The following is a 27,320-nucleotide window of genomic DNA, read 5'->3' on the forward strand; positions in this document are numbered from 1 at the left end:
AGGAGGATTTAGGGGGATTTTGGAGTTTTGGGAAGGATTTGGGGTGGAAAACAAGGTATTTGGGGTGGAATTTGGGGGATTTGGGGGTGGAAAGTGGCAACTGGGGATCAGGGAGGGAACTTGGGGTGCAAAAGGAGCTCCTCGACCCCAAAAACTGGGAGAAAAGGGGAAAATGTGGATTTCAGGAGGGAAAATGGGGCAGAAAAGGGACTTTTGGGGCTCCCCGAGGGGATTTTGGGGTGAGATTTGGGGAATTCCTCTCGTTTTTCATGGTGTTTTGTGATTTTTTTTATCATTTTTGAGGCTCTGCGGGTGTTTTTTGAGGGATTTGGGGTGAAAAAAGGAGAATTTGGGGTGTGGAGATGGAATTTGGGGTGGAAATTGGGGAATTGGTGGAAATTGGGAAATTTGTGGGGAAATTTGGGGAATTTGGTGAGGAATTGGGGGAATTTGGGGTAGAATCTGGGGGAATTTAGGGTGGAAATTTGGGAAATTTGGGGTAGAAATTGGGGAATTTGGGGGAATTTGGGGTAGAAATGGGGTTAAGTTAGGGAATTGGGGAAATGGGGGAATTTGGGGTCGAAATTCGGGAATTGGGGGATTTGGGGTGGAAATTGGGAGAAATTGGGGAATTTGGGGTAGAAATTGGGGGAATTTAGGGTGGAAATTTGGGGAATTTAGGGTGGAATTTGGGGGAATTTGAGGTATAAATTGGGGAATTTGGGGTAGAAATTGGATTTTGGGGTGGAAATTGGGAATTTGGGGGACTTTGGGGTGGAAATTGGCAAATTTGTGGGGAAATTTGGGAATTTGGGGTAGAAGTTGGGGAATTTGGGAGAATTTAGGGTGGAAATTGGGGGAATTTGAGGTAGAAATTGGGAGAATTTTGGGTAGAAATTGGAATTTGGGGTGGAAATTGGGGGATTTGGGTAGAAATTGGGGGATTTGGGTAGAAATTGGGGAATTTGGGAGAATTTAGGGTGGAATTTGGGGTATTTAGGGTGGAAATTGGGGAAATTGGGGAATTTGGGGTAGAGATTGGGGGATTTGGGGTAGAAATTAAGGGATTTGGGGTAGAATTTGGAGAATTTGGGGTAGAAATTAGGGGAATTTGGGAGAATTTAGGGTGGAAATTGGGGGAATTTGGGGTAGCAATTGGGGAGTGGAAATTGGGGGTGGAAATTGGGGAATTTGTGGGGAAATTGGGGATTTTGGGGTAGAAATTGGGGAAATTTGGGGTGGAAATTGGGGAATTTGAGGATTTTGGGGTGGAAATTGGGGGAATTTGGGGTGGAAATTGGGGAATTTGGGGTAGAATTTGGGGGAATTTGGGAGAATTTAGGGTGGAATTCGGGGAAATTTGGAGTAGAACTTGAGGAATTTGGGGTGGAAATTGGGGAATTTGTGGGGAAATGTGGGAATTTGAGGTAGAAATTGGAGGAATTTGAGGTAGAAATTGAATTTTGGGGTGGAAATTGGGGTATTTGGGGTGGAAATTGGTAGAATTTGGGGGAATTTAGGGTGGAAATTGGTGAATTTGGAGCGGATTCGCCCTAACCCATACAAAAATTTTATATTTGTACATATATATAAAATACAGGTTATACATTATATCTCCATTTTCCACCCTCAAAACCCCACTCCCGCCCCAAACTCTCCTCCCGATCCCCAAATTTCCCTTTTCCACCCTCAAAACCGGATCAAAACCTCCAAAAACCCAAAATAAATATTTATTCAATATATATATAATGGAATCCTATGGCACGGCGCAAGCCACGCCCCTTTCCCCGCCCATTTCCTTATAAGGCGATAAAGGGGCGTGGTTACCCGCGAGGGGCGTGTCTTGTGGGCGGAGCCATACGTGGTGGGCGTGGCCACGGCGGCGTCGTTGCCAGGCAACAGCGGTGGGCGTGGCTCCCCGTCATGCCCCGCGCGGCGCCGCCCCCCAGCGGAGGGAGCGGAGGCGCCGCGGTAAAATGGCGGCGCGGCCCGGGCGGGATTTTGGGGCGATTTTGGGGCTTTTTGGGCAAATTTGGGGTGTTTTGGGGCGGGAGAGGGCGGGGCGGGAGAAGCTTAGGGGGTTTGGGGGTTGGGGGCAGGGGAGGGGAGGGAGGGGAGGGAGGAGGAGGAGGAGGGGGCGTGAGGGAGCTGAGGGAGCTGAGGGAATTGGGATTTTGGGTAAAATTGGGGATTTTGGGGGGAAAAATGGGGATTTTGGGGGGATTTGGGGTGGGGTTGGGGATTTTGGGTTAAAATTGGGGATTTTGGGGTTAAGAGTGGGGATTTGGGGCTGAAAAGGGAGATTTAGGGTGATAATGAGGGATTTGGGGTGAAAATTAGGGATTTAGGGTGATAATGAGGGATTTGGGGTGGGAATTGGGGATTTGGGGTGGGAATTGGGGAATTTAGGGACAAAAAGGGTGAAAATTGGGGCTTTGGGGGGATTTGGGGTGATAATGAGGATTTGGGGGGAAAATGAGGGATTTTGGGGTGAAAACGGGATTTGGGGTGAAAAGTGGGGATTTTGGGGTTAAAATCGGGATTTTGGGGGATTTGGATTGGGAAACGGGGATTTTGGGGTGAAAATTGGGGATTTTGGGGAGATTTGGGGTGAGAATTGGGGATTTTGGGGTGGAAATGAGGGATTTTGGGGTTAAAATTGGGGAATTTGGGGGGATTTGGGGTGAAAATGAGGGATTTTGGGGTTAAAAGTGGGGATTTTGGGGGAATTTGGGGTGAAAATTGCAGATTTTGGGGTGAGAATGAGGAATTTGGGGTGGGAATTGGGGATTTGGGGGTATTTGTGGTGATAATTGGGGATTTAGGGTGAGAATGAGGGATTTTGGATTGAAAATTGTGGGTTTTGGGGTGAAATGAGGGGATTTTGGGGGAAATTGGGGTGAAAATTGGGGATTTGGGCTGAAAAGGGAGATTTAGGGTGATAATGAGGGATTTGGGGTGAAAATTAGGGATTTAGGGTGATAATGAGGGATTTGGGAATTTGTGGTGAGAATTAGGGGGTTTGGGGTGGAATTTGGGATTTTGGGTGAAAATGAGGGATTTTGGGGGAAAATTTGGGATTTTGGGGGATTTGGGATTTAGAATTGGGGATTTTGGGTTGAAAAATTGGGATTTTGGGGGATTTGGGGTGAGAATTGGGGATTTTGGGGTGAATTGAGGGGATTTGGGGGGGAAATGGGATTTGGGGTGAGCATGAGGGATTTTGGGGTTAAAACTGGGGATTTTGGGGTATTTGGGGTGGGAATTGGGAGTTTGGGGTGAAAATTGGGGATTTTGGGTGAAAATTTGGGAATTTGGGGTGAAAATTGGGGATTTTGAAGGAATTTGGGGTGAAAATTGGGGAATTTGGGTGAAAATTTGGGATTTGGAGTGAAAATGAGGGATTTGGGGTGGGAATGGGGGATTTGGGGGTGAAAATTGGGGATTTTGGGGTTAAAATGGGAGATTTTGGGTGAAAATTGGGGATTTGGGGTGAGAATTGGGGTGAGAATTGGGTATTTTGGGGTTAAAATTGGGGATTTTGAGGGAATTTGGGGTGAAAATTGGGGATTTGGGGTGAAAATTGGGGATTTCGGGGTGAAAATGGGGGATTTTGGGGGATTTTGGGGTGAAAATTGGGGATTTAGACGAGAAATTTCAGATTTTTGGTAAAAGGAAAGGGTTTGGGGTAAAAAATCCCAGATTTGGGATTCAGAGATTGGGAAATTTGGGGTGAAAAAGGAGAAATTTGGGGTCGGGAGAGGAGATTTGGGGTGTGGGGAATTCCGAATTTGGGGTGAAAAATGTGAATTTTGGGGTGAGAATTGAGGTTTTGAGGGAGAAAAATGGAGATTTTTGGGGGCAGAATTTTGGGGCAAATAACTGGAGAATTGGGAAAATTGTGATCAAGGTGGAAATTGGGGTGAAAAATGTGAATTTCAGGAGAAGAATTTGGGGTGGAAATGGAGATTTTTGGGGTGAAAAAAGTGGATTTTTGGGGGTTTGGAGCAGAATTTGGGTTTAAAAACCACGGAATTGGGAAGTTTCATCCCGAGGGGTATTTTGGGGTGAAAAATGTGAATTTTGGGATGAAAATTGAGATTTTTGGGGTGGAAAATGGAGATTTTGGGGAGAGAATTCGGGGCAGAAATGGAGATTTTTGGGGTGAAAAATGTGAATTTTGGGGGTTTGGAGCAGAATTTGGGTCTAAAAACTGGAGATTTGGGAAAATTCACCCTGATGGTTGTTTTGGGGTGAAAAATGGAGATTTTGGGATGGAAATTGGGATTTTTGGGGTGAAAAGTGGGGATTTTTGGGATGGAAGATTGAGATTTTTGGGGTGAAAAATGGGGATTTTTGGGGGTTTGGAGCAGAATTTGGGTCTAAAAACTACAGAATTGGGAAAATCGTTATTGAGGTGAAAAGTGAATTTTGGGAGGAGAATTTGGGGTGAAAAATGTGAATTTTGGGATGGAAATTGGGATTTTTGGGGTGAAAAATGGACATTTTGGGAAGAGAATTTGGGGCAGAAATGTTGATTTTTGGGGTGAAAAATGGTGATTTTTGGGGTGAAAAATGGAGATTTTGGGGGTTTGGAGCAGAATTTTGGGGCAAATAACTGGAGATTTGGGAAAATTGTTATCGAGGTGAAAAATGTGAATTTTGGGAGGAGAATTTGGGGTGGAAATTTTGATTTTTGGGATGGAAATTGGGATTTCTGGGGTGAAAAATGGGGATTTTTGGGGGTTTGGAGCAGAATTTTGGGGCAAAAATGTGAAAATTGTGATCTAGGTGGAAATTGGGGTGAAAAATGGAGATTTTGGGGTGAAAAATTGTGATTTTTTGGGGTGAAAAGTGGATTTTTGGGGTGAAAAATGGAGATTTTGGGGTAAAAAATGGAGATTTTTGGGGTGAAAAAAGTGGATTTTTGGGGGTTTGGAGCAGAATTTGGGTCTAAAAACCACGGAATTGGGAAGTTTCACCCCGAGGGGTATTTTGGGGTGAAAAATGTGAATTTTGGGATGAAAATTGAGATTTTTGGGGTGAAAAATGGTGATTTTTGGGGTGAAAAGTGGAGATTTTTGGGGTGGAAAATGCGGATTTTGGGAAGAGAATTTGGGGCAGAAATGGTGATTTTTGGGGTAAAAAATGGAGATTTTTGGGGTAAAAAATTGAGATTTTTGGGGTGAAAAATGGAGATTTTTGGGGTGAAAAATGGAGATTTTTGGGGTAAAAAATGGAGATTTTTGGGGTGAAAAATTGAGATTTTTGGGGTGAAAAATTGAGATTTTTGGGGTGAAAAATGTGAATTTTGGGGTGGAAATTGGGATTTTTGGGGTGAAAAATGGTGATTTTTAGGGTGAAAAATGGGGATTTCGGGGGTTTGGAGCAGAATTTGGGTCTAAAAACTACAGAATTGGGAAGTTTCACCCCGAGGAGTGTTTTGGGGTGAAAAATGAGGATTTTGGGATGGAAATTGGGATTTTTGGGGTGGAAAATCAGGATTTTTGGGGTGAAAAGTGAATTTTTGGGGTGAAAAGTGGATTTTTGGGGTGAAAAATGGGGATTTTTGAGGGTTTGGAGCAGAATTTTGAGACAAATAACTGCAGAATTGGGAAAATCGTTATCGAGGTGGAAATTGGGGTGAAAAATGTGAATTTTGGGATGGAAAATGGGATTTTTGGGGTGAAAAATGTGAATTTTGGGGGTTTGGAGCAGAATTTGGGTCTAAAAACTACAGAATTGGAAAAATGTTATCGAGGTGGAAAATGTGAATTTTGGGAGGAGAATTTGGGGTGGAAATTGGGACTTTTGGGATGGAAATGGGGATTTTTGGGGTGGAAAATGGAGATTTTTGGGGTGAAAAATGCTGATTTTTGGGGCGAAAAATGTGGATTTTGGGGGTTTGGAGCAGAATTTGGGTCTAAACCCCACAGATTTGGGTCAATCCCCCCCGAGGGGTGTTTTGGGGTGCAAAATGAGGATTTTGGGATCCCAAATTTCCCATTTTCCCCCCCAGGCTGTCGCTGCCCATGGAGGAGGAGGAGAAACCGCCGAGGGGGGAGGGGCAGGGGGAGGGGGGGGGAGGGGCGCCGCTGGAGCCCATGGGGAGCTTACTGGTGAGACTGGGGGGACTGGGGGGGACTGGGAGGGACTGGGAGGGACTGGGAGGGACTGGGATGAACTGGGATGGGACTGGGGGGGACTGGGGGGGAACTGGGAGGGACTGGGAGGGACTGGGATGGGCTTACTGGTGATACTGGGAGGGACTGGGATGGGATTGGGAGATACTGGGAGGGACTGGGGGAGACTGGGATGGACTGGGAGGGACTGGGAGGGCTTACTGGTGAGACTGGGAGGGACTGGGAGGGAACTGGGAGGGAATTGGGACAAACTGGGAGATACTGGGATGGACTGGGAGGGCTTACTGGTGAGACTGGGAGCGAACTGGGAGGACTGGGAGAGACTGGGATGGACTGGGAGGGAGAAATGGAGAAACTGGGATAGACTGGGAGGGAACTGGGATGAGTTAGTGGTGACACTGGGGGGACTGGGAGGGACTGGGATGAACTGGGAGGGACTGGGATGGACTGGGAGGGAGAAATGGGGAAACTGGGATGGACTGAGACAAACTGGGAGTGAACTGGGATTGGACTGGGATGGACTGGGGGGGAACTGGGGGGGACTGGGATGAGTTAGTGGTGACACTGGGGGGACTGGGAGGGGATTAGGACAAACTGGGAGGGACTGGGATGGACTGGGAGGGACTGGGATGGACTGGGAGGGAACTGGGAGATACTGGGATGGACTGGGATGGGTTACTGGTGAGACTGGGAGGGACTGGGATGGTTACTGGGGGGACTGGGAGGGAATTGGGAGATACTGGGATTGGACTGGAGGAGACTGGGGGAGCATACTGGTGAGACTGGGATTGAACTGGGGTTGGACTGGGAGCACTGGGAGGGGATTGGGATGGACTGGGAGGGACTGGGATGGAACTGGGATTGAACTGGGAGGGACTGGGATGGACTGGTTTGGGGATTTGGGGTTACTGGGATGAACTGGTGAGGTTACTGGTAGAGACTGGGATGGGGTTAGTGGTGACACTGGGGGGACTGGGAGGGACTGGGATGGACTGGGAGGGACTGGGATGGACTGGGAATCCTTTGGGGGGAAATTTTTGGGATTTTTTGGGATTTTTGGGAATTTTTTGGGAAATCCTGACAGAATATTGGGATTTTTTTTCTTAATTTTTTGGATTTTTTGGGATTTCTTGATAGATTTTTGGGGTTTTTTGGGTTTTTTGGGGTTTTTTGGGATTTTTGGGATCTTCTGACAGACTTTTGGGATTTTTTGGGAGATTTTTTGGGATTTTTTTGGGATCTCCTGACAGAATTTTGGGATTTTGGTGGTTTTTTTTTTTATTTTTGGGATTTTTTGGGATCTCCTGACAGATTTTTGGGATTTTTTAGGTTTTTTGGGGATTTTTCTGACAGAATTTGGGGAATTTTGGGGAATTTTTTGGGATCTCCTGACAGATTTTGTGATTTTTGGGATTTTTTTGGGGATTTTTGGGATTTTTTTGGGATCTCCTGACAGAATTTTGGGATTTTTTTTTGGGATTTTTGGGTTTTTTGGGATCTCCTGACAGAATTTTGGGATTTTTGGGGGTTTTTGAGATTTTTTTCGGGTTTTTGGGGGATTTTTGGGGATTTTTGGGGATTTTTGGGATCTCCTGACAGATTTTGGTATTTTTGGGATTTTTGGTTTTTTTGGGATTTTTTTGGGATCTCCTGACAGATTTTTTGGGGTTTTTTGGGGATTTTGAGATTTTTTTTCGGTTTTTTGGGATTTTTTTGGGATTTCTGACGATTTTGGGATTTTTTGGATTTCCTGACATTTTTGGGATTTTTTTGATTTTTTGGGATTTTTTTTTCGGGTTTTTTGGGGATTTTTTGGGCTCTCCTGACAGATTTTGGGATTTTTGGGGGATTTTTTGGATTTTTTGGGATTTTTTTGGGATCTCCTGACAGAATTTTGGGATTTTTTTTTGGATTTCCTGACAGATTTTTGGGATTTTTTGGGATTTTTTTGGGATCTCCTGATGGATTTTTGGGATTTTTTGGGGGATTTTTTTGGATTTTTTTGGTGTTTTTGGGGATTATTTTGGGATCTCCTGACAGAATTTTGGGATTTTTGGGATTTTTTTGGGTTTTTGGGGATTTTTTGGGATTTTTGGGATCTTCTAACAGAATTTTGGGATTTTTTTGGGGATTTTTGGGATTTTTTTGGGTTTTTGGGGATTTTTTGGGATTTTTGGGATCTCTTAACAGAATTTTGGGATTTTTTGGGATTTTTTGGGATTTTTTTGGTATTTTTGGGGATTTTTTTGGGATTTGGTTTTGGGATTTTTTTTGGATTTCCTGACAGATTTTTGGGGATTTTTGGGATTTTTTCGGATTTTTTTGGTGTTTTTGGGGATTATTTTGGGATCTCCTGACAGAGTTTTTGGGATTTCTCTCCCCAGAAAGCTCTGCAGCGATTGGTCAGCGGCGACTTCGGCTGGGGACAAGGTGAGAGATGTCCCCAAGTGTCCCCAAATGTCCTCAAAATGTCCCCAAATGTCCCTAAAATGTCCCCAAATGTCCCTAAATGTCCTCAATTCCCAAATTCCAATTCCCAAATTCCCTAAATGTCCCCAAATGTCCCAATCCCAAACCATTTCCAAATGTCCCCAAATGTCCCCAAATTGTCCTAAAATTGTCCTAAAATGTCCCCAAAATGTTTTTTAATGTCCCCAAAGTGTCCCCAAATTCCCAAATTCCTCAAATCCTAAATTTCCAAAATTCCCCAAATGTCCCAAATTCCCAAATTCCCCAAATTCCCCAAAATTCCCAAATTTCCCAAAATCCCCAAATTCCCCAAATTCCCAAATTTCCCAAAGTCCCAAAAGGTCCCAAAATGTCCCCAAAATGTCCCCAAAATGTCCCCAAATGTCACCTGAGTGTCCCCAATGTCCCCAAATTGTCCCTAAATGTTCCCAAATGTCCCCAAAATGTCCTCAGAATATCCCTAAATGTCCCCAAATATCCTCAAAATGTCCCAAAATGTCCCCAAATTGTCCCTAAATGTTCTCAAAATGTCCCCAAATGTCCCTAAATGTCCCCAAAATGTCCCCAAATCTCCCTAAAATGTCTCCAAATGTCCCAAAATGTCACCTGAGTGTCCCCAAATGTCCCCAAATGTCCCCAAAATGTCCCTAAATGTTCTCAAAATGTCCCCAAATGTCCCCAAATGTCCCTAAATGTCCTCAAATTGTCCCTAAAATGTCCCCAAATGTCACCTGAGTGTCCCCAGTGTCCCCAAAATGTCCTCAAAATATTTCCAAATGTCCCCAAATTGTCCCAAAATGTCCCCAAAATGTTTTTTAATGTCCCCAAAATGTCCCTAAATGTTCTCAAAATGTCCCCAAATGTCCCCAAGTGTCCCTAAATGTCCTCAAATTGTCCCCAAAATGTCCCAAATGTCCCCTGAATTATGTCCCCAAAATGTCCCCAAAATATCTCCAGATGTCCCCAAATGTCCCAAACTTGTCCCCAAATGTCCCCAAATGTCCCCAAAATGTCCTTAAATGTCCCTAAATGTTCTCAAAATGTCCCCAAAATGTTCTCAGAATATACTTAAATGTCCCCAAAATGTCCCCAAATGTCACCTGAGTGTCCCCAATGTCCCTAAATTGTCCCTAAATGTTCCCAAATGTCCCCAAAATGTCCTCAGAATATCCCTAAATGTCCCCAAATGTCCCCAAAATGTTCCTAAATGTCCCTAAATGTTCTTTAATGTCCCCAAATATCCTCAAAATATCTCCAAATGTTCCTAAATGTCCCCAAGTGTCCCTAAAATGTCTACAAGTGTCCCCAAAATGTCCCTAAATGTCCCCAAATGTCCCTAAGTGTCCCAAATGTCCCCAAATTGTCCCTAAATGTTCCCAAATGTTCCCAAAATGTCCCCAAATGTCTCCAAAATGTCCTCAAAATATCCCTAAATGTCCCCAAATATCCTCAAAATGTCCCAAAATGTCCCCAGATTGTGCCTAAATGTTCTCAAAATGTCCCTAAATGTCCCCAAAATGTCACCTCAGTGTCCCAAAATGTCCCCAAAATGTCCCTTAATGTTCTCAAAATGTCCCCAAAGTGTCCCCAAGTGTCCCTAAATGTCCTCAAATTGTCCCCAAAATGTCCCAAATGTCACCTGAGCATCTCCAGTGTCCCCAAAATGTCCTCAAAATATCTCCAAATGTCCCCAAATGTCCCAAATTGTCCCCAAATGTCCCCAAATATCCTCAAAATGTCCTTAAATGTTCCTAAATGTTCTCAAAATGTCCCCAAAATGTCCTCAGAATATACCTAAATGTCCCCAAATGTCCCCAAAATGTCCCTAAATTTCCACAAATGTCCTCAAATGTCCCCAAATGTCACCTGAGTGTCCCCAAATGTCCCCAAAATGTCCCTAAATATTCTCAAAATGTCCCCAAATTGTCCTAAAATGTCCCCAAATATCCCCAAAATGTCCTCAGAATATTCTCAAATGTCCCCAAAATGTACTTAAAATATCTCCAAATGTCCTCAAATGTTCTCAAAGTGTCCCCAAAGTGTCCCCAAGTGTCCCTAAATGTCCCCAAAATGTCCCTAAATGTCCTTAAATATCTCCAAAACGTCCCAAAATGTCCCCAAAGGATTCCCAGTCCCTCCCAGTCCATCCCAGTTCAGCTCAAACCCCAAACCAGTAAGGAAAAACCCCAAACCAGTATAAACCAGTAAGGAAAAACCCCAAACCAGTATAAACCAGTAAAAAAAAACCTCAAACCAGTTCATCCCAGTAACCCCAAATCCTCAAACCAGTCCATCCCAGTCCCTCCCAGTTCAATCCCAGTCCCTCCCAGTCCCTCCCAGTCCCTCCCAGTTCAATCCCAGTTCATCCCAGTCCAATCCCAGTCCCTCCCAGTTCAATCCCAGTTCATCCCAGTTCCCTGCTCTCTCCCCAGTTCCTCCCAGGATCTCGCCGAGGTTTCGCTGCTGTTGGGGAGCTGCAGCTGAGGGCAGCCTGGTGAGTCCAGTTTGAACCAGTTCACACCAGTTTGAACCAGTTTAGACCAGTTAACACCACTTCAGACCACTTTAAACCAGTTTGAACCAGTTCAGACCACTTCAGACCAGTTTAAACTGGTTTGTCCCTCTTCCTGTCCCAGTTCAAACCAGTACAGATCAGTTCCCATCCCAGTGCCCAGTTCAGTTCATCCCAGTTCATCCCAGTTTGAACCAGTTCACATCACTTAAGACCAGTTCACACCACTTCAGACCAGTTTAAACTGGTTTATCCCTGTTCCTGTCCCAGTTTAAACCAGTTTGAACCAGTTCAGACCACTTTAAACCACTTTAAACCAGTTTGAACCACTTCAGACTAGTTTAAACTGGTTTGTCCCTCTTCCTGTCCCAGTTCAGACCAGTACAGATCAGTTCCCATCCCAGTTCCCAGTTCAGTTCATCCCAGTTTAAACCAGTTTGAACCAGTTCACACTACTTCAGACCAGTTCAGACCAGTTTAAACTGGTTTGTCCCTGTTCCCGTCCCAGTTTAAACCAGTTCACACCAGTTCAGACCAGTTTGAACCAGTTCACACCACTTCAGACCAGTTTAAACTGGTTTGTCCCTCTTCCTGTCCCAGTTCAAACCAGTACAGATCAGTTCCCATCCCAGTTCAGTCCATCCCAGTTCAAACCAGTCAGTCCCAGTTCAATCCCAGTTCATTGCCATTCTCATCCCAGTTCATCCCAGTCCGTCCCAGTTCAGCCCCATTCCCTTCCCAGTTCATCCCAGTTCACTTCCCAGTCCATCCCAGTTCATCACCATTCTCTTCCCAGTCCCTCCCAGTCCATCCCAGTTCATCCCAGTCCCTCCCAGTCCATCCCAGTTCATCCCAGTTCATCCCAGTTCATCCCAGTTCCCTTTCCAGTCCATCCCAGTTCAGCTCCGTTCCCTTCCCAGTTCAGCTGCGTTTCTATCCCAGTTCATCCCAGTTCAAACCAGTTCACTGCCCAGTTCAGCCCAGTTCAGCCCCATTCCCTTCCCAGTCCGTCCCAGTTCAAACCAGTTCAAACCAGTTCATCTTGGGTCAGTCCCATTCGCTTCCCAGTGGATCCCAGTTCAAACCAGTTCATCCCAGTTCACTTCCCAGTTCATCCCAGTTCATCACCATTCTTTTCCCAGTCCATCCCAGTCCCTCCCAGTCCATCCCAGTTCCCTCCCAGTCCCTCCCAGTCTGTATTTCCCAAATTCCAGGATTTTTCCCCAAATTTCCGCAGGTTTGGGAATCTTTGGGAAGCTCTGGGGAGACTTTGGAGCAGCTGCAGCTCAGGTGAGAGAGAAACCCCAAAATCACCCCAAAATCACCCCAAAAATGAACCTGAAATGACCCCAAAAATCACCCCAAATCACCCCAAAAATTACCCCAAAATCTGCCCAAAAGTGCCCCAAAATCAGCCCAAAATTACCCCAAAATCGCCCCAAAATGGCCCCAAATTACCCCAAAATCACCCCAAAATCACCCAAAATCACCCCAAAAATCACCCCAAAATCACCCCAAAATCACCCCAAAATCACCCCAAAAATCACCCCAAATCACCCAAAAATCACCCCAAAAATCGCCCCAAAAATCACCCCAAAAGTGCCCCAAAATCACCCCAAAATCACCTAAAATCACCCAAAAAATTACCCCAAAATCACCCCAAATCACCCCAAATTCACCCCAAAATGACCCAAAAATGACCCTAAACAATTCCAAAATAACCCTAAAAATGAACCCAAAATGACCCCAAAGTGACCCAAAAAATGACCCCAAAAATGAACCCAAAATAACCCTAAAAATGAACCCCAAAATGACCCCAAAAATGACCTCAAAAGACCCAAAATGACCCAAAATAATCCCAAAATGACCCCAAAAGAGCCAAAAATGACCCCAAAAATACCCCCAAATCACCCTAAAATCACCCCAAGTCACCCCAAAATTACCCCAAAATGACCCTAACTGATCCCAAAATGACCCAAAAATGACCCCAAAAAACCCCAAAATTACCCAAAATTACCCAGAATGACCCAAATATTACCTGAAAAAGACCCCATAATGATCCCAAAATGACCCTAAATGATTCCAAAATGACCCAAAATGACTCCAAAAGACCCCAAAATAATCCCAAAATGACCCAAAAAGACCCGAAAATGACCCCAAAATGACCCAAAAGACCCCAAAATAACCCCAAAAAGATCCCAAAAATGACCCCAAAATAATCCCAAAAATTACCTCAAAATGACCCAAAATGACCCCAAAAATGACTCAAAATAATCCCAGAATGACCCAAAAATTACCCCAAAAAATGACCCCAGAATGACCCCAAAAATGACCCTAAATGATCCCAAAATCACCCGAAAATTACCCCAAAAATGACCCCAAAATGACCCAAAATTACCACAAAATTACCCAAAATGACCCCAAAATGACCCTAAAAATGACCTAAAAATGATCCCAAAATGACCCCAAAATGACTCAAAATAATCCCAAAATCACCCCAAAGTGACCCAAAAATTACCCCAAGAAATGACCCCAAAATGACCCTAAAATGACCCAAAAATCACCCCAAAATGATCCCAAAATAACCCCAAAAATGACCCTAAATGATCCCAAAATGACCCAAAATAATCCCAAAAGACCCAAAAACGACCCCAAAATCACCCAAAAATTACCCCAAAAATGACCCCAAAATGACCCAAAATTACCACAAAATTACCCAAAATGACCCAAAATGACCCCAAAATGACCCAAAAGACCCCAAAATAACCTCAAAATGACCCCAAAAATGACCCCAAATAAACCAAAATGACCCCAAAGTGACCTCAAAATAACCCAAAATGACCCCAAAAATGACCCCAAAATCACCCAAAAACCCCAAAAAAGGAGGAAAAACCCCAAAAAAGAACCCAAAAAACCCTTCAAAAACGAGGAAAAAATCCCAAAAAGGTGTTTGGGGTTTCCTGGCTCTGGTTTTGGGATTTTTGGGGTTTTTGGGGTTTTTGGGGTTTCCTGGCTCTCTTTTTGGTTGGTTTTTTTTTTATTTTTGGGGTTTCTTGGATCTGATTTTGGGGTTTTTGGGGTTTTTGGGGTTTCCTGGCTCTGGTTTTGGGGTTTTTTGGGGTTTTTTTTTGTTTGTTTTTGGGGTTTCCTGGCTCTGGTTTTGGGGTTTTTGGGATTTCCTGGTTCTGGTTTTGGGGTTTTTTGGGGTTTTTTTTTGTTTTTGGGGTTTCCTGGCTCTGGTTTTGGGGTTTTTGGGGTTTTTGGGATTTCCTGGTTCTGGTTTTGGGGTTTTTTGGGGTTTTTTTTTGTTTTTGGGGTTTCCTGGCTCTGGTTTTGGGGTTTTTTGCGGTTTTTTGCGGTTTTTGGGGGGTTCCTGTCTCTGTTTTGGGGTTTTTTTGTGTTTTGGGGTTTCTTGGCTCTGTTTTTGAGTTTTTTGGGGGTTTTTTTGGGGGTGTTTTGGTTTTTGGGGTTCCCTGGCTCTGATTTTGGGGTTTTTTGGGGTTTTTTGGGGTTTCCCAGCTCTGTTTTTGGGGTTTTTTTGGGGGTTTTTTTGGGTTTTAGGTTTTTTGGGTTTCCCAGCTCTGTTTTTTTGGGTTTTTGGGGTTTCCTGGTTCCGATTTTGGGGTTTTTTGGGTTTTTTTTGGGGTTCCTCACCCTATTCCCCCCCCCAGTGGTGAAGGCTCCCCCGAGGAGGAGGAGGAGGAGCTGCAGTTCATCTCTTTTGGGGTTTTTTGGGTTTTGGGGTTTCCTGGCTCTGATTTTGGGGGTTTTTTTGGGGATTTTTGGATTTTTGGGGTTTTTTGGGTTTTTTTGGGGTTTTTAGGGGTTTTTTGGGGTTTTGTGTTTTTTGGGGTTTTTTTAGGGTTTTTTGGGGTTTTTTTGCGGGTTTTTTGCGGGTTTTTTGCGGGTTTTTGGGGGTTTTTGTGGTTTTTGGGGTTTCCCAGCTCTGATTTTGGGGTTGTTTTGGGGTTTTTTTGGGGTCCCTCACCCCGTTTCCCCTCTCCCCAGTGCTGAAGGCTCCCCCGAGGAGGAGGAGGAGGAGCTGCAGTTCATCGCTGAGGTCCGAGTGGCACATTTGGGGCAAATCGGGGCGACTTCGGGATTCCTGCGGCGAGACAGAGCCTGGAGAGCCCCCAAGGGAGGTGGGATTTGGGGAATTTGGGGGATTTTGGGGGAATTTGGGAGAATTTGGGGAAATTAGGGGGAATTTGGGGTATTTGGGGTGGAAATGGAGTCGAAATGGAGAATTTGGGGTGGAAATGGGGAAATTTGGGAGAATTTGGGGTGGAAATTGGGATGGGAATTGGGGAATTTGGGGCAGAAATGGGAAATTTGAGGGATTTTGAGATTGGAAATTGGGAATTTGGGGTGGAAATTGAGAATTTTGGGTAAAAATGGGGAATTTGGGGCAAAAATGGTCACTCAGGACAACATTTGGGTTTTTTGCTATTTGGGGTGCTAAAAACCCCAATTTTTTGGCTCTCAATGTGGAGTTTTTGGGATTTTTCTTTGGGATTTCTTTTTTTAGGATTTTTTTGGATTTCTTTTTTGCGATTTTTTTGGGGATTTTGGTTTTTTGGGATTTTCTTTTTTAGGATTTATTTTTTAGGGATTTTTGGCATTTCTTTTTTCATGATTTTCTGGGGATTTCTTCTTTTGGGATTTCTTTCTTCAGGATTTCTTTTTTCGGGAGTTCTTTTCTCACCATTTTTTTCGGAATTTCTTTTTTCGGAATTTTTTCGGGATTTTTTTGGGGATTTTTTTGGGGGATTTCTTTTTTCAGGATTTTTTCGGGGATTTCCTTATTTGGGGATTTCTTTTTCCGGGATTTCCTTTCTCACCATTTTTTTGGGGATTTCCTTTTTTGGGATTTTTTTCGGGATTTTTTTTTTGGGGATTTCCTTTTTTGAGATTTCTTTTTTCAGGATTTTTTTGGGTTTTTTTTTTTCAGGATTTCCTTTTTTAGGATTTCTTTTCTCACCATTTTTTTGGGGGATTTCTTTTTTTGGGATTTCTTTTTTCAGGATTTTTTTTGGGATTTTTTTCTCATCACCGTTTTTTTGGGGGATTTCCTTTTTTGGGATTTCTTTTTTTGGGATTTCTTTTTTCACCATTTTTTCGGCATTTCTGTTTTCAGGATTTTTTTGGGATTTCCTTTTCGGGGATTTCTTGGGATTTCTTTTCTCACCATTTTTTTGGGATTTCCTTTTTCGGGATTTCTTTTTTCAGCATTTTTTTCGGGATTTCCTTTTTCGGGATCCCTTCTCTCGGAATTTCTTTTTTCAGAATGTTTTTTAGGATTTCTCACGATTTTTTGGGGGGATGTTTTTGGGATTTCTTTTTCAGGATTTTTTTGGGATTTTCTTTCGGAGTTTTTTTTGGGATTTTTTTGGGGATTTTTTTTTCTTGGGATTTTTTCAGGGATTCCTCTCCCCCCACCCTTCTCACCCCATTATTTTCTCTCTCTCTCTGTCCCCCCCCAGGTCACCTCCCCGCCACCTCCTCCCGCCTGCGCCGGCTCCGCCCCGCCCCGCCCCCTGCCCCTCCCCCACCCGCCCGCCCCCGCCGCGCCCCTCCCCCACCCCGCCCGCCCCCCGCCGCCCGCGAGGCCCCAGAGCCGCCGCCCCGGGGGGGGCAGGGGGACCCCAAAAACCCCCCCAGAAACCCCCCAGCCCCCCCAGCCGCCCCGCGACGAGCCGGGCCGCTCCCACCCGCCCGAGAAAGCCGATTCCTCCTCCTCCTCTTCCTCCTCCTCCTCCTCCTCCTCCCTCCTCCTCCTCCTCCTCCTCCCCGCTCTTCCTCCTCCTCCTTCTCCTCCCGCCCCGCCCCCGCCGGCTTCCCCTCCCGCCCGCGCTCGCCCTGCCTGGATATTTATGATCCTTTCCACCCCACGGACGAGGAGAACCCCGCGGGAAACCCCCCGGAGTTGGGATTCCCAGCTCCCTCCTCCTCCTCGCCGCCCAAGGAGGCCGAAGGCCGGCAGGACCAGAAGTACGACCCGTTCGACCCCACGGGCTCCAACCCCAGCTCCTCCCGCAGCAGCCCCAGCCCCGAGGAGGAGGAGGAGGAGGAGGAGGAGGAGGAGGATGAGGAAGATGAGGAAGAGGAGGAGGAGGAGGAAGAGGAGGAGGAGGAAGAGTCGCGGGAGCTGCCGGACGTTTCCCACAGCATCAGCCGGATCTCGGAGACGCTGGCTGGGATTTACAACGACAACAGCCTGAGCCAGGATTTCGAGAAGGAACCGGAAGCCGGAGCCCAAAAAACTCCCCCCAACCCGCCCGGCGCCGACTCCACCCTGCCGGGAGAGGAGGACGAGGAGGAGGAGGAGGAGGAGGAGGAAGAAGAGGAGGAAGAGCGGGAGGAGGAGAGTTCCGGAACGCCGGCGGAGCCGCGCCGCCGCGTCTTCGTGGTGGAGCTGGGCGGCAAGGAGAGCGAGGCTCACCCCAAGTTCGACGGCAAGCTCTCGTTGGAGGTGGTGACGGCCGGCAACCCCAAGGCGGCGGCGACGCCCCAAACCGCGGGAGTTCCGCCCCAGAACCGCGGCGGCAACGCCCCGAAAGGCTCCCGGCAGCACCGCGGGCGCCGCGAGTGGGGAGCCGCCGGCGACTCGGAGATCGAGGAGGGCGAGATCGTGCAGCCCGAGGAGGAGAGGTTCAGCCCCCTGCGGGTGTTCCGGGGCAACTCGGGCAGTTCGGGGAACGGCCGGAGCCGAGCGCCGGAGCAACCGCGAGCCGCCCGGCTGCCCGAGGGCGGCGGCGACGACTTCCTGTCCCTCCACGCCGACTCGGACGAGGAGGGCGATTTCGGCGCCGAGGCGCAGCCGGACCCGCGCTGGAAAAGCTCCAACTCGGACCTGCGGCGCAAAATCCTCACGCAGCGGCGACTCCGCGCGCCGCCCTCGCCGCGCTCGCCCTCCGCCGCCTCCCGCAAGAAATCCAAGCGTTCCCGCGAGCGCGGCGGCTCCGGCGCCGGCTGGGGCAACCCCAAAAAACCCGCGGAGCCGGCGCCCAAAGCCAAGGAGCGGCACCGGCGGCGCGGCTCGCGCTCCCGCTCCCGCCGGCGCTCGTGGTCCAGGCGGTCGCGGTCGAGGGAGAAGCGCCGCGGGCGCCGCTCGGGGAGCTCCGGCCACTCGCGGCACAAGGAGAAGCACCGCGGGGAGAAGAAGAAGAAGAAGCAGCGGTCGAGGTCGCGGGAGCGGCGCGGCTCGCGGCGGGAGGAGAACCCGAAATGCGAGAAGGACGCGTCGGCGGCGCGGCAGAGGCGGGAGGCGCGCTCGGTGGTGCCGCCCTCGGTGCAGGAGCTCAACGACTCGGATCTCTTCGCCATCAAGAGGACCATCACCGTCAGCCGCCGGGCCGCCACGCCCGAGCCCAAGCGGGAGGTTCTCTACGACTCGGAGGGGTTGAGCTTCGAGGGCTTTTCCGACCGCGAGCACGCCGAGTTCCCCGCGAGGAAGGGAGAGGCCAAAGCGGCGGCGGAGAAGAAGGAGAAAGAACGGAAGCGCAGCCGCGCCGAGGAGAGATCGGCGACCAGGGAGAAGTACAAGAAGAAGTTCAAGGAGTACGGCGAGCCGGCGGCGCAGGATTTGGGGAAAAGCAAGGAGAAGCAGCGGGAGAAAGGCAGCAGGAAGGGGAAAACGGGCGGGGGGCACAAGGAGGGGGAGGGGGCGACCCCCAAAGCGGCGACGTCGCGGAAGGTGAAGCTGCAGTCGAAGGTCTCGGTGCTGATCCGCGAGGGGGTGAGCTCCACCACGGCCGGCAAGGACGGCAAGGACGGCAGCTCCGCCGGCATCGGCGTGAAGTTCGCCCGCGACGCCGAGAGCCGGGCGGCGTTCCTGAAAGCCGAGGAGAAAGCCGAGAAGACGCCGAACCCCAAACCCTCCGAGGCCTTGGCGCCCCAGAAACCCCGCAAGGCCAAAACCCCCAAAACCAAGGGCGGCGGCGGCCAAGGCCAAGCCAAGAAGGCGAAAACCAAAACCAAGGGCGAGACGCGGAAAAAGCGCAAAACCAAAGGCAAGGCGGCGCTGAAGAAATCCAAAGCCGACAGCTGCAGCCAGGGCGCCTCGACCCCCCAGACCCGCCTGCCCCCCAAAGCCGACCCCGCCTGGTCCGGCTCCGAAAAATCCCCCTCGGCCACCCCCAAGCCCCCCAGCCCCCCCAAAGCCCCGGCGGCGGTCAGCGCGGCGGCCGAGCGGGAGCTGACCCCCGACTCGCAGACGGTGGACAGCAGCTGCAAGACCCCCGAGGTGTCCTTCCTGCCCGAGGAGGAGGAGGAGGAGGAGGACGAGGAAGGGCAGGGGGGTCCCCAGAATTTGGGGCCGGAGGGGACGGCGGGGAGCGCCGAGCCGGCCGGGGACGCCGAGGCCGACAGCCGGACGGAGGGCAAGGAGGAGGTGGCGGCCGGCCGAGCCCAGGGGCCAGCGGTGGCCGCGGCGGTGCCGGCCGTGCCCTGGGGGCTGCAGGGGGGAGTGGACTGTGCCGCCAGCGGGGTTTTGGCGCGTAGGTGGAGATTTTTGGGGGGATTTTGGGGTGGTTTTGGGGTGATTTGGATAGTTTTTGGGGATTTTGGGCGTTTTGGGGTGGTTTGGGGGTTTTGGGCGATTTTGGGGGATTTAATGGTGATTTGGGGGGATTTGGGGGATTTTGGAGGGATTTTTGGGGTGATTTTTGGGGTGGTTTTGGGGGGTTTTGGGATGTTTTTGAGATAGTTTAGGGTGGTTTTGAGGGGTTTTAGGGTATTTGGGGTGTTTGGGGTTTGCCCTGGGGGCTGCAGGAGGGAATGGACTGTGCCGCCAGCGGGGTTTTAGCGCGTAGGTGGCGATTTTTGGGGGCATTTTGGGGTGATTTGGGGGGATTTTGGGGTGTTTTGGGGTCTCCACCAGGCAGTTTCAGGGGGTTTTGGGGTGGTTTGGGGTGATTTGGGAGGATTTTGGAGTGGTTTTGGGGTATTTTGGGGACGTTCAGGGGGGTTCGGGGTCATTTTGGGGTGCTTTTGGGATAGTTTGGGGTGATTTTGGGGTATTTGGGATGGTTTTGGGGTACTTGGGGTGTTTTGGAAGGGTTTTGGGGGGTTTTGAGATGTTTCTGAGATAGTTTGGGGTGTTTGGGGTCTGCCCTGGGTGGTTTTGGGGTGATTTGGGGGGGCATTTGGGGTGGTTTTGGGGTATTTTGGGGATGTTCAGGGGGGTTTGGGATAATTTTGGGGTGATTTTGGGATAGTTTGGGGTGGTTTTTGGGTATTTGAGGTGGTTTTGGGGTGATTTTGGGGGATATTGGGATGTTTTTGGGATGGTTTTGGGGGATTTTGGGGTGTTTGGGGTCTGCCCTGGGTGGTTTTGGGGTGGTTTTGGGGTATTTTGGGGACGTTCTGGGTGCTTTGGGGTTTGTCCCGGGTGGTTTCAGGGGTTTGGGGTCATTTTGGGTGTTTTTGGGATTTTGAGATAGTTTGGAGTGGTTTTGGGGGTTTTCAGGGGGTTTGGGGTGATTTTGGGGTGATTTCCAGAGTTTTTGGGGTGATTTTGGGGTAATTTCTGGGGGTTTTGGGGTGTTTGGGGTGATTTCAGGGGTTTTCAGGGGTTTTTGAGGTGACTTTGGGGTGATTTTTGGGGTTTTGGGGTGATTTTGAGGTGTTTTGGGGTAATTTTGGGGTGTTTTGGGATAATTTCTGGGGGTTTTGGGGTGATTTCAGGTGATTTTGGGGTGATTTCCAGGGTTTTTGGGGTGATTTTGGGATAATTTCAGGGGTTTTCAGGGGTTTTTGGGGTGTTTTGGGGTGATTTCTGGGTTTTTTGGGATGATTTTGAGTGTTTTCAGGGGTTTTTGGGGTGATTTTGGGGTTTTTGGGTAATTTCAGGTGGTTTTGGGGTGATTTTTTGGGTTTTGGGATGATTTTGGGGTAATTTCAGGTGGTTTTGGTGTTTCTGGGGTGATTTTGGGGTGTTTTTGGGGTGATTTTTGGGTTTTTGGGCTGATTTGGGGTGATTTTGGGCTGATTTGAGGTGATTTTGGGGTGATTTTTGGCTCCCACAGTCACTGCCCTGCTGTTCAAGATGGAAGAAGCCAACTTGGCCAGCAGAGCCAAAGCCCAGGAGCTCATCCAGGCAACCAATCAGGTGAGACCCCAAATTTGGGGGTTGGGACCCAAAAATTGGGATTGGGACACCAAAAATTGGGGTTTGAGACCCAAAAATTCAGATTTGGACCCAAAAATTTGGGATTTGAGACCCAAAATTTGGGATTGGGAAGCAAAAATTGGGGTTGAAAACCCAAAAATTGGAGTTTGGAACCCAAAAAATGGGATTTGGATCCAAAAATTGGGGTTGGGAACCTAAAAATTGGGATTTGGGAAGCCAAAAATTGGGGTTTGGGACCCAAAAATTGGGATTGAGAACAAAAATTTGGGATTTGGGACCCAAAAATTGGGATTTAGAGCCCAAAAATTGGGATTTGGACCCAAAAATTTGGGTTGGTACTCGAAGTTTGGAGTAGGGAACTCAAAATTTTGGGATTTGGGATCAAAAATTGGGGTTTGGGACCCAAAATTTGGGGTTGGGATCCCAAAATTTGGGACTGAGACCCAAAAACTGGGATTGAAAACCCAAAAATTTGGGATTTGGGACCCAAAAATTGGGGGTTTTGGAACCAAAAATTGGGATTGAGACTCAAAATTTGGGATTGTGAACCAAAAATTGGGGTTGGGAACCCAAAAATTGGGGATTTGGACCCAAAATTTGGAGCTGGGAACCCAAAAATTGGGATTGAAAACCCAAAAATTTGGGTTGGGACCCAAAATTTGGGGTTTGGGAACCAGAAATTGGGGTTTGGGACCCAAAAATTGGAGTTTGGAACCCAAAAATTGGGGTTGGGAACCTTGAAATTTGGGTGGGAAATATCCAAAAATTGGGGGAAAAGAACCAAAAATAGGAGAAAAATGCACAAGAAATTGGGGAGAAATATCCAAAATTGGGGAAAAATAACCAAAAATTGGGGGAAAATATCCAAAAATAGGAGAAAAATACACGAGAAATTGGGGAGAAATATTAAAAATTGGGGGAAAATATCTGAAATTGGGGGAAAATAATTGAAAATAGGAGAAAAATACACAAAAAATTGGGAGAAAATATCCAAAATTGGGGGAAAAATAAACAAAAATTAGGGGAAAAATATCCAAAATTGGGGGAAAATATCCAAAAATTGGGGGAAAATAATAAAAATAGGAGAAAAATACACAAAAATTTGGGGAAAAATAATAAAAATGGGGGGAAATTTCCAAAATTGGGGAAAAATAACCAAATATTGGGGGAAAGTATCGAAAAATTGGGGAAAAATAGTAAAAATTGGGGGAAAATATCCAAAACTGGGGGAGTTTGAAGTCATGGTGACTCCAAAAATGGGAAAATATCCAAAAATTGGGGAAAAATAATAAAAATAGGGGAAAATAATAAAAATTGAGGAAAAATATTTTAAAAATTGGGGGGAAAATATCCAAAAATTGGGGGAAAATAATGAAAAATAGGATAAAAATACACAAAAAATAGGAGAAAAATACAAAAATTTGGGGGAAAATATCAAAAATTGGGGAAATTTCCAAAATTGGGGAAAAATAACCAAAAATTGGGGGAATATCCAAAAATTGGGGAAAAATATCCAAAAATTGGGTGAAAATATCCAAATATTAGGGGAAAAATATCCAAAATTGGGGGAAAAAGAATAAAAATTGGGGAAAAATAATTAAAAATAAGAGAAAAATACACAAAAAATTGGGAAAAATATCCAAAAATTGGGAAAAATATCCAAAAATTGGGGAAAAATATCCAAAAATTGGGGAAAAGTATCCAAAAATTGGGGACAAATACCAAAACCCTGTGTGACCCAAAAACCTGATTTTTGTCCCCAAATTTTCCCGGCAGATCCTGAGCCAGAGCAAGGCCACGCCCCTTCCGGCCCAAGCCACGCCCCTTCCGGCCCCGCCCGGCCCCGCCCAGCTCGCCCCTCCCCCCTACCTGCTGCCCCCCCCAGTGCCACCAACCCCCGCCGGGGGACAGCAGGGACAGGGACAGGGACAGGGACAGCAGGGACAGCAGGGACAAGGGCCAGCAGCGCTGTACGGAGCCAGCGGCGCCACCGACAGGAGGGACAGCGAGGGACGAGGGGACAGTGACAAGGTGAGAGGGGATTGGGGACATTGGGGATGTTGGGGACATAGGGGACAACAGGGACAATGGGGACATTGAGGGGATTGGGGACATTAATGGGGACGTTGGGGACATTGGGGACATCAGGGACAGCGAGGGACGAGGGGACAGTGACAAGGTGAGAGGGGGTTGGGGACATTAATGGGGATGTTGGGGACATTGGGGACACTTGGGGACGAGGGGACAGTGACAAGGTGAATGGGTGTTGGGGACATTGGGGATGTTGGGGGGATTGGGGACAATGGGGACATTAGGGACAGTGAGGGACGAGGGGACAGTGACAAGGTCAGTGGGGATTTGGGGATGTTGGGGACATTGGGGACAATGAGGGGATTGGGGCTGTTGGGGACATTGGGGACAACAGGGACAATGGGGACACTGGGACATCAGGGGATATTGGGGACAGGAGGGACAGCGAGGGACGAGGGGACAGTGACAAGGTGAGAGGGTGTTGGGGACATTAATGGGGACATTGAGGGGATTGGGGACATTTAAGGGATTGGGGATTTGGGGACAGCGAGGGACAAGGGGACAGTGGCAAGGTCAGTGGGGACATTTGGGGATTTTGGGGGGATTGGGGATGTTGGGGACATTGGGGACACTGGGACAGGAGGGACAGCAAAGGACGAGGAGACAGTGACAAGGTCAGTGGGGTTTGGGGACATTGGGGACATCGGGGACATCAGGGACAGCGAGGGACGAGGGGACAGTGACAAGGTGAGTGGGGATTTGGGGACATTAATGGGGATTTGGGGGCAATGGGGACATTTAGGGGATTGGGGACGCTGGGGACATTGGGGATATTGGGGACATTGGGGACACTGGGACAGGAGGGACAGCGAGGGACGAGGGAACAGTGACAAGGTGAGAGGGGGTTGGGGACATTAATGGGGACATTGGGGATTTGGGGACATTGGGACATCAGGGGATATTGGGGACAGGAGGGACAGCGAGGGATGAGGGAACAGTGACAAGGTCAGTGGGGATGTTGGGGACATTGGGGACAGCAAGGGACAAGGGGACAGTGGCAAGGCGAGAGGGGACATTGGGGAGGTTGGGGGGATTGGGGACATTGGGGACAGGAGGGACAGCGAGGGACGAGGGGTCAGCAGCAAGGTCAGTGGGGTTGGGGGGGATTGGGGACGTTGGGGACATTGAGGGGATTGGGGACACTTGGGGACATTGGGGATGTTGGGGATGTTGGGAACAGGAGGGACATTGGGGGCACTGGGGACATTAGGGACACTTGGGGACATTGCGGGCATTTGGGGACATTGAGGGACGAGGGGACAGTGACAAGGTCACTGGGGATTTGGGGGAAAATACCCAAAATTGGGGGATTTGGGGACACTGGGGATTTGGGACATTGGGGATTTGGGGACAGGAGGGACAGTGAGGGATGAGGGGACAGCGACAAGGTCAGTGGGTGTTGGGGACATGGGGACATTGGGGACATTGGGGATATTGGGGACATCATTGGGGCAATGGGGACATTGGGGACAGGAGGGACAGCGAGGGATGAGGGAACAGTGACAAGGTCAGTGGGGATTTGGGGACTTTGGGGATGTTGGGGACGCTTGGGGACATTGGGGACAATGGGGACATTGAGGGGATTGGGGACACTTGGGGACATTGGGGATTTGGGGACAGGAGGAACAGCGAGGGATAAGGGAACAGTGACAAGGTCAGTGGGGATTTGGGGACTTTGGGGACATTGGGGACAACGGAGACATTTGGGACAATGGGGACATTGAGGGGACTGGGTATGTTGGGGACATTGGGGACATTTGGGGACAATGGGACATTGGGGATTTAGGGACATTGGGGACAATGGGTACAGGAGGGACAGCGAGGGACGAGGGACGACAAGGTCAGTGGGGATTTGGGGACATTAATGGGGACACTTGGGGACAACGGGGACATTGGGACATCAGGGCTATTGGGGACATTGGACATTTGGGGACATTGTGGGCATTTGGGGACATTGGGGATTTGGGGACACTGGGGACATTGAGGGGATTGGGGATATTGGGGACATTGGGGACATCATTGGGGCAATGGGGACACTTGGGACATTGGGGACATTGGGGACACTTGGGGATATTGGGGACAATGGGGATTTGGGGACTCTTGGGGACATTGGGGATGTTGGGGACATTAATGGGGACATTGGGACAGGAGCGACAGCGAGGGGACAGTGCCAAGGTGAGTGGGGATTTGGGGGAAAATACCCAAAATTGGGTGTTTTGAGGACATTAATGGGGACATTTGGGGACATTGGGGTCATTGGGGTCACGCCAGGGTGAGCATGGCCGTGGTGGCTTTGGGGTGTGGAGAAGAGTCTGAGTGACCAATGAGTGACCAATGAGTGACCAATGAGTGACCTCTGAGTGACCAGTGAGTGACCTTTGAGTGACCAATGAGTGACCAATGAGTGACTTCTGAGTGACCAATGAGTGACCAGAGTGACCTTTGAGTGACCTCTGAGTGACCATTGAGTGACACTGAGTGACCTTAAAGTGACCAGAGTGACCATGAGTGACCTCACTGACCCCAAGTGACCTCACTGACCCGAAATGACCCTGAGTGACCCTAAAGTGACCCTAAAGTGACCCTATGTGATCTCACTGACCACTGAGTGACACTGAGTGACCTCAGTGACTGGAAGTGACCAGTAACTGACCGGAACTGACCAGAAGTGACTAGAAATTACCAATAACTGACTGGAAATGACCAGAAGTGACCTGTAACTGACCGGAAATGAACGGTAACTGACCGGAAGTGACCAGTAACTGACCAGTAACTGACTGGAAGTGACTAGAAATTACCAATAACTGACCAGAACTGACCGGTAACTGACCGGAAGTGACCGGAAGTGACCAGTAACTGACCAGAAATGACCAGTAACTGACCAGAAATGACCAGTAGCGCCCGCTAACTGACCGGAAGTGACCATAACAGACCAGAAGTGCCCGGGGACTGACCGGAAGTGACCGGAACTCACCAGTAAGTGACCAAAAGTTCCCTGTAACTGACCACTAACTGACCGGAAGTGACCAGTAACTGACTGGAAGTTACTGGAAATGACCAGTAACTGACCAGTAACTGACCGGAAGTGGCCGGCAGTGCCCGCCAACTGACCGGAAGTGCCCTGTAATTGACCTTAAGTGACCGGTAACTGACCAGAAATGACCAATAACTGACCAGCAGTGACTAGTGACTGACCAGTAACTGACCGGAAGTGCCCCGGAACTGACCAAAAACTGACCAAAAACTGACCAAAAACTGACCGGAAGTGCTCGCTAACTGACCGGAAGTGACCAGGAACTGACCAGAACTGACCGGAAGTGCTCACTAACTGACCGGAAGTGCCCGGGGACTGACCGGAAATGACCAATAATGCCCGGTAACTGACCGGAAGTGAGAAATAACTGACCGGAAATTACCGATAACTGACCGGAAGTGACCGGAAGTGACCAGTAACTGACCGGAAGTGGCCGCTAGCTGACCGGAAGTGGCCGCTAGCTGACCGGCAGTGGCCGCTCACGGCCCGCACTCCCCCCGCAGTACCTGAAGAAGCTGCACACGCAGGAGCGCGCGGTGGAGGAGGTCAAACTGGCCATCAAGCCTTTCTACCAGCGCAAGGACATCACCAAGGACGAGTACAAGGACATCCTGCGCAAGGCCGTGCACAAGGTGGGACAGATTGGGGAGAAAAAACCAAATTTGGGGGAAAAAACTGAAATTTCGGGAAAAAAACACAATATCTGGGGAGAAAATCCTGAAATTTGGGGAGAGAAAACTCTGAAATTTGGGGAAAATACCAAAAAAATGGGGAGAAAAACGAAATTTGGGGAGAAAAACCTGAAATTTGGGGGAAAAAACCCGAAATTTGGGGGAAAAAACTGAAATTTGGGGAGAAAACCATGAAATTTGGGGGAAAACACGAAATTTGGGGAGAAAAACGTGAAATTTGGGGGAAAAAACTGAAATTTGGGGAGAA

At 48.4% G+C, this 27,320-nt stretch overlaps 1 protein-coding gene across 1 annotated transcript; it reads left to right on the top strand.

Moving 5' to 3' along the window:
* Positions 1-1,815: 1,815 nt before the first annotated feature.
* Positions 1,816-27,103, top strand: SCAF1 (SR-related CTD associated factor 1; the record flags this gene model as incomplete). Its single annotated transcript, XM_085045334.1, has 10 exons — positions 1,816-1,971; positions 6,020-6,119; positions 8,528-8,573; positions 11,045-11,106; positions 12,362-12,414; positions 15,133-15,266; positions 16,608-19,622; positions 21,153-21,235; positions 23,033-23,287; positions 26,885-27,103. Coding segments are annotated over exons 2-10 (3,954 nt in total), but the record flags the coding sequence as incomplete, so codon positions are not given.
* Positions 27,104-27,320: the final 217 nt, after the last annotated feature.

This window comes from Lichenostomus cassidix, unplaced genomic scaffold (assembly GCF_008360975.1).
Source record: "Lichenostomus cassidix isolate B80296 unplaced genomic scaffold, HeHo_3.0 HiC_scaffold_38, whole genome shotgun sequence".
In the NCBI taxonomy this organism is placed as follows: domain Eukaryota; kingdom Metazoa; phylum Chordata; class Aves; order Passeriformes; family Meliphagidae; genus Lichenostomus; species Lichenostomus cassidix.